This window comes from Hippocampus zosterae, chromosome 1 (genome assembly GCF_025434085.1).
Source record: "Hippocampus zosterae strain Florida chromosome 1, ASM2543408v3, whole genome shotgun sequence".
NCBI classification, from domain to species: Eukaryota; Metazoa; Chordata; class Actinopteri; order Syngnathiformes; family Syngnathidae; genus Hippocampus; species Hippocampus zosterae.
The window spans coordinates 22140624-22148063 of NC_067451.1; the positions used below are offsets into that span (position 1 = coordinate 22140624).

Here is a 7440-nt window from a genome sequence, read left to right on the forward strand (position 1 = left end):
TAGACCCAGCGACAGGGTCACATGGGATCTGGCCCGAGTTTTTCATTTAAACCTCCAAGGATTGTTCATCGATGTCAGAGAACGAACCACATAGAAGTTGGTTATGAAAGGCAAAATGCCCGAGGTTCCCTAAAATGAAAGCTGACATCTCTACACATTTTCTTGTCAACACAGAGATCCTGAATTGTCCCCAGACACATTTCTACAGGGACCGAGACCTATTATTAAACTACCTCCATGTGAACATCCATCTATCTATCTATCTATCTCTCTCTCTCTCTCTCTCTCTCTCTCTCTCTCTCTCTCTCTCTCTCTCTCTCTCTCTCTCTCTCTCTCTCTCTCTCTCTCTCTCTCTCTATATATATATATATATATATATATATATATATATATATATATATACACACACACACACAAAAGAAGCTATATAGCGGCTGGATAGCTCAGTTGGTAAGGCATCAGTTTGGCATACGGGAGACGGTGGTTCGATTCCCGCTTGGGGGAAAAAAATGAGCACTTAACACCATCCAGTGTGGGTCCTTGGGCAAGATCCTTCAGACCCTCTCACCTTAAGATGGGCGAGATGCGATAACATGGCTCTGTTAGAATGCTACTACTCAAGCATTACATGCAGAGAATGTGGGCTAAATGGTTACTTCGAACCCCACAGTCACGGTTGACCATGAAACAACTGGTAGCTCAGTGAATGAATGCTGAGCGATGCAGCAACTGACCTGAAAGCTAAGATCATGGTGAGAATGAAAGCTGGGCAACCTAGAAACCGATTACAACGGCTATGTGAAGTACCGCCTGAAAGTCTCATGGAAAGTGCGAATGCAGCACTGAGGGCGATCCCTACCGTAACGATCATGGAAACCAATGAGCTGATATACGCTTCAGCGTCAGTGATCCTTGAGATGCTTGGCTATAAGAGCAACCATGGAAGCCATGAGATACGTTACCCACCATGGAAAAGACGGTTGGAGGCTAAGATCAAGGCAGCTCGGAAAGATGTGAGTCAATTGACGGAGGCTCAGAGAGGTGTGATGAGAAGGCCGATACCCGAAAGGTACATCCAGATAACCCTACCTGAAGCACTCGAAACTGCCAAACAAAGGCTCCAAGCCTTGTCCAGCCGCCTAAAGGGTTACACGAAAGAGAATGAGGCCAGACGAATAAACACGCTGTTCGCTACACAACCTGCGAATGTGTACGCTCAGTGGCAGGGTCCTAACAACAGAGCTGACCCAACCAAGACTGGAAACTGAAAGGTACTGGAAAGGCATATGGGAGAAGGAGGTTGCACATAACAGCAGTGCACAATGGCTGGTGACCCTGAGAGAGGAGCACAGCAACCTCCCTGAACAGAACCCATTTACCATAACAGTGGCAGACATACAGGAAAGAGTTTCAGATATGAAGAACTGGAAAGAAATGGAAACCAGGCCCGGACATGGTCCAACCCTACTGGCTAAAGAAACTCAGAGCACTCCATGAGCGTCTAGCAGTACAAATGAACCAGCTGCTGAGGGATGGGACTCACCCAGGATGGCTAACAAAGTGCGAACAATCCTGATCATGAAGGATCCCTCAAAGGGTGCAGTCCCACCCAACTATCGGCCAATAACCTGTCACCCCACAACATGGAAGCTCATGTCAGGCATCACTGCGGCTAAGATAAGCGCACACATGGATCAATACATGAGCAAAGCACAGAAGGGCATTGGGAGAGATACCAGAGGAGCTAAACATCAGCTCCTGGTTGACAGAACTGTCGCACAAGACTGCAGGTCCTGACGTACCAACCTGTGCACAGCCTGGATTGATTACAAGAAAGCCTATGACTCGATGCCACATACATGAATCCCTGAATGCTTGGAGTTGTATAAGGTGAACAGAATCCTAAGAGCGTTTGTTGTGAACTCGATGAGGATGTGGAAAACCCCACTTGAAGCCAATGGCAAGCCACTTACCCAAGTGTCCATCAAATGTGGCATATACCAAGGTGATGCACTCTCCCCACTACTCTACTGCATAGGACTGAGCCCCCTAAGCCAAGTAATCACCAAGACAGGCTATGGATACCGCCTCAGAAATGGAGCTACAATCAGTCACCTCCTCTACATGGATGACATAAAGCTGTATGCTAAGAGCGAAAGGGACATAGACTCCTTGATCCACACAACCAGGATCTACAGCAGCGACATCGGGATGTCATTCGGGCTTGAGAAATGTAGTCGGATGGTGACTAAGAGAGGAAAGGTAGTCCGCATTGAAGGGGTCTCACTCCCTGAAGGAACAATAGCAGACATTGAGGACAGCTACAAGTTCTCGTTATACCACAAGCCAATGGCAACCTCGAACTGGCAACAAGGAAAGCAGCTATGGCCAAATACCTCCAGCGAGTGAGGCAAGTCCTAAGAAGCCAGCTCAATGGCAAGAATAAAACCCGATCAATAAACAGCCATGCCCTGCCAGTGATCAGATACCCTGCAGGAACAATAAGGTGGCCAAAGGAAGAGATTCAGAGCACGGACGTTAAGACCCGAAAGCTCCTAACAATGCATGGAGGGTTCCATCCCAAATTGAGCACCCTTAGACTGTACGCAAGCCGAAAGGAAGGAGGCCGGGGACTAGTGAGTGTGAGAGCCACTGTCCAGGATGAAACATCCAAGCTCCATGAATACATCAAGGAAAAGGCTCCAAAGGATGACGTACTCAGAGAATGGACAGCACAGAGGCACTCATCCTGGCTGCTCAGGAGCAGGCCCACCACCAGAACACCAGAGCCATTGAGGCCCAGATATACCACACCAGACAAGACCCAAGGTGTAGGTTGTGCAAAGAGGCACCTGATACAATCCAACACATAACTGCAGGGTGTAAGATGCTGGCAGGGAAAGCCTACATGGAACGCCATAACCAGGTGGCTGGCATAGTCTACCGAAACATCTGTGTGGAGTATGGACTGGAAACCCCAAGGTCAAAATGGGAAACACCTCCGATGGTGGTGGAGAATGACAGAGCGAAGATCCTGTGGGACTTCCAGATCCAGACTGACAAGATGGTATTGGCGAAGCAACCAGATATCGTGATCATAGATAAAGGGCAGAGGAAAGCCATTGTAGTGGATGTAGCGGTCCCAAGTGATGGAAACATCAGAAAGAAGGAACACGAGAAACTCGAGAAATACCACAGGCTCAGAGAGGAGCTGGCGAGAGCCTGGAAGGTAAAGGTGACAGTCGTGCCTGTGGTGGTCGGAGCACTCGGGGCAGTGACCCCCAAACTAGATGAGTGGTTGCAACAGATCCCGGGAACACCATCGGACATCTCAGTCCAGAAATGTGCAGTGCTGGGAACAGCAAGGATACTGAGCAGAACCGTCAGGCTTCCTGGCTTATGGTAGAGGACCCGAGCTGAATGAGGGACAGACACCACCCGAGGGGGGGTGAGACGAGGATTTTTATATGTATATATAAAGAGACAGAGAGAGAGAGAGAGAGAGAGAGAGAGAGAGAGAGAGAGAGAGAGCTATTTACCCTATCCATACTGTATAAGCCATGTTCTTCATTTAGATCTTTATGTACAGTTTACTGTCTGGTGGTTATGTTATTTTTTTTTTGCGTATTATTGAGTGCCCTGCGACAGGCTGGCAACCAGTTCACTGGCCAAAGACAGCTGGGATAGGCTCCAGCATGCCCGCGACCCATGTGAGGAAAAGCGGATTAGACAGTGGATGGATGTATTATTCATCAGGTTTCTTTTTTCACTATTGATCAAAATGGAACTCAAAGGTTTATCTAAGTGCTCGTTTTCCTTCCTGATTGTCAAGACAGGGAAGTTGAAAATAGATGACACATCATGCCACTGTGCCGGGGAAGATAGGGTGACTGATTTCAGTGTACTCTATAGTTATACAAGAGTCTCCACATGCGTGCTATGTGGTATTTATTCCTGTCCGTCGTGAGCCAAGGTAAGTCAATATCTGGTGCTTGTTGTAGCTCTATGTAGGTGTGCTGTGAGGGGTTCACATTTCAGAGCTGTGATCCAGTGTCGTCCTATGCAGTTCACGCCGAGGCTCTCAAAGTCAGTGGTCATGTAGGGCACAATGTCACAATGCCCTGTGCCTATAGTGCCCAAGCTCATGGTCTCTTGAGCTTCTGTTGGGGTCGAGGAAAGGTCCCCACTTTTACATGCTCAAACACGATCATCTACGCTGAAGATGGGGTGGTGAGCTTTATCAGCGAGTCCAGGTATCAGCTCCTGGGCCACCTCAGTGATGGAGACGTGTCCCTGACAATTCTGAATGTTCGACCAGGTGACACTGGCGTGTACGGCTGCAGGGTCGAGATACCAGGGATGTTCAACGACTATAAAGTCAACATATATTTGGCTGTGGAGGAAGGTGAATATGTGGTTTCTTCTGTTTAAGCACTGCCACTTGCGGCTTCATTTCCTGTCTATCTCTCTCCTCCTTCTTCTTTGCACAGCAGTGGACACAAAATGTGGTCATGAAGACATTCATATGGCTTTTTTCTCACATTATTTCGAGATGGGCTGTGTACAGTCTAATTTTTACGAACCTCTAAAGTCATTTTTTTCATGCAAAGTAGCACAGTATAGCTAGTATCTTCTAATCATAAATCTCTCTCTCTCTCTCTCTCTCTCTCTCTCTCTCTCTCTCTCTCTCTCTCTCTCTCTCTCTCTCTCTCTCTCTCTCTCTCTCTCTCTCTCTCCCTCCCTCCCTCCCTCCCTCCCTCCCTCCCTCCCTCCCTCTCTCTCTCTCTCTCTCTCTCTCTCTCTCTCTCTCTCTCTCTCTCTCTCTCTCTCTCTCTCTCTCTCTCTCTCTCCCTCCCTCCCTCCCTCCCTCCCTCCCTCCCTCCCTCCCTCCCTCCCTCTCTCCCTCTCTCTCTCTCTCTCTCTCTCTCTCTCTCTCTCTCTCTCTCTCTCTCTCTCTCTCTCTCTCTCTCTCTCTCTCTCTCTCTCTCTCTATATATATATATATATATATATATATATATATATTGCCCTGCGGTTCAGTTTACTGTATGCATGCTGTTTTATCGTATTTTATCGTATTATGTAGAGTCCTGCGATTGGCTGGCCTTTTTTTCCCCACTACCTCTTTGCAAATGCTTCTGTGTCAAACAGATCTGATATTTTACTTTTACATACATGATCAATTAAGTGATTGTTAAATGTCAAAGCCTTTGTCTTTGCACTGTTCCATTCTTGCTATTTGTGTTTTGCTATTTTCCTGTGTTTGTTTTTAGTCCTTACAAATCAACCTTCTGCGGTTGAGCCATTTTTTTCCACAGCACCTTCGCAACAACCTGTTACTCAGGTCAGTCTGCCAGTGACCGCTAAAAGACAACAAGGTGAGCACAGTCAATCAGGAATCATCGCAATCAAAGAAACATTGATCATTCATCGGCATGTGTCATCTTCCTTTAAAGCCATTTCAGAAGTGTCTGAATTTGAACATGCAGGAGGAGATGATTTGACATTAAACTGGAAAGGCAGAGCTGAGGTATGACTCTGCTTTTGTGCTTGTGAGGAAACGTGACCGGAAAAGATTAGTTGGGCTAAATATTGCAGCACGCATCATACACCTTACAAGTGAAGATTTTTAGACTTTGCAACAAGCCCTATTTTATAAATCGTCCCTAAAACCTACGATACAATATCCACACATTTAGTCATTAATTAAGAACGATGATTGTAATTTAAAGGGCGCAAAGCAGTTATTGCAAGTTTTCACCATAAGATGTCACCATCTTTACTGTTCAGTATTGAATTCCTTTTGGCAGTTTCCTCCAATGATTGGGTTAACTTTCATTGCAGGAGGCAGCCAGCGCATTCCAGGAAGTGGGCAACATTTGCAGAATCGCAGCAATTATTTCTCTTACTGTGCTCATAATCCCAATCTTTATTGCTTGTAAGTATCACGTGGTAAATGTAGTTTGTAATATCTCTTGTAGATGAAGATCAGGTCATTTGACAGAGCTAACAAATTCCTGTTCATTGTCTCACAGCAGAGAAACGACCTCGGCCACTTACACACCTAAAAACATCAACAAGAGAGAATGTGTATGAAATGATCTAAAATCACTTGCTTTTGCTCTTCTGGGTCTTTTTGTTGTTCTACGTTTGTAATATTATAATTGTTATTGTATTTTCTGAAACATTTATTTTGTGCAATTAAACACTGTCCCCCCAATTTTGCTGCTGTAGACTGCAAATTTCCCCAGTGTGGGACAAATAGAGTTTCTTTTCTTATCTTATCTTAATGATTAAATACAAAGATTAAAAACAACATTCAAGTCGATGAGCATACGATGCTCGTCAGAAAAGCTGAAAGACTGCTGTACCGGACATGTCACCCTCAAACGACAAACTACAAGTTTCCCGCTTCAGTGTGGGCCGCACTGCGAAGAAATTCTGTGATATTTTATGTAGTTGAAGAGGCGAAAGTTGTGGTACGGCAACGCCAACGGCTGTCTGGCCAGAAAAACATGACATCACAATGACCTAAGCATCCAACAATTCTTGGCTGAGCAGAACCTCGTCATTTTGGACTGCTCACCTGACCTTGACTCCCAGTGATTAACCCCCCCACCTCCTCCACACACACACACACACACACACACACACACACAATCCTTCCAGGACTGCATAAAGGCCAGGCAGAGAAACCTGAGAATATGTGCGAAGAGGGTGCTTCAATCAAACTCGTAATTTGGATTTGAAAAAACTTTTGTGGAAGCAGTGCAGGATTTTTTCTGACACACTTTCTCATCTACATACTCTGTTTTATTCATGCGTTCTACAGTAATTATGTGAACTCTATGAAATTGCCTTGAAATAAAATGATTGACATTGTCATTTGTGCCATAAACTAGGCATATACTCTGTTTTTTGACACATACGTTATGCAGTCAAAGTTCAAGGTTGAACTATTAAACTGATTATGTAAACTTTAAAAAAGCTCTTCGTTTTGCATGTTTCATGTTATGTTATGTATCCTGTATAGTATGCGGAATTTATTCTGTTTTCATTCCATGCAGTTCATATGAAGGAGTGAGCACTCTCTCATTCAGCAATGTATGGCGAGTCATTGGTAACCTAAAGTTTATGAAGATCTTGTAATACATTTTCATTTTATATTGACATAACTCCAGTGTAATCTGGTACTGTTGACCGATGCATATTATCATACTCCTGTAGCTCTATGTGGTGATGTGCTTTGTCGGTCAAAGCAAATAAAAGGGACGATAAACCACACCTCTTGTCTCGAATGTCTTTACATTATGCATTATCTCACCTCGCTTCACATTTAGCCTACATACAGTATATTTTCGCAAAGCATTTCATTCAGTTGATTTTGCAGCCCTTTGTGATATCCTACGCCAACCTGCAATGACAAATGCATGAGCATTT

The 7440-nt window shown here is 45.1% G+C and overlaps 1 protein-coding gene across 5 annotated transcripts; it reads left to right on the top strand.

Moving 5' to 3' along the window:
- The first annotated feature begins 3825 nt into the window (after positions 1-3825).
- LOC127610897 (hepatitis A virus cellular receptor 1 homolog) lies at positions 3826-6984 on the top strand. 5 transcript variants are annotated; one of them, XM_052081370.1, is made up of 6 exons: positions 3826-3973; positions 4067-4405; positions 5319-5378; positions 5457-5530; positions 5845-5938; positions 6036-6984. In XM_052081370.1, the coding sequence occupies exons 1-6, from the start codon at positions 3931-3933 to the stop codon at positions 6104-6106; spliced, it is 681 nt and encodes a 226-aa protein (XP_051937330.1). In that variant the 5' UTR covers positions 3826-3930; the 3' UTR covers positions 6107-6984. The 5 variants fall into 5 exon arrangements, with proteins under 5 accessions (XP_051937330.1, XP_051937329.1, XP_051937331.1 ...); XM_052081369.1 differs by having other exon boundaries at positions 4052-4405; positions 6036-6946; XM_052081371.1 differs by having other exon boundaries at positions 4052-4405; positions 5845-6947.
- Positions 6985-7440: the final 456 nt, after the last annotated feature.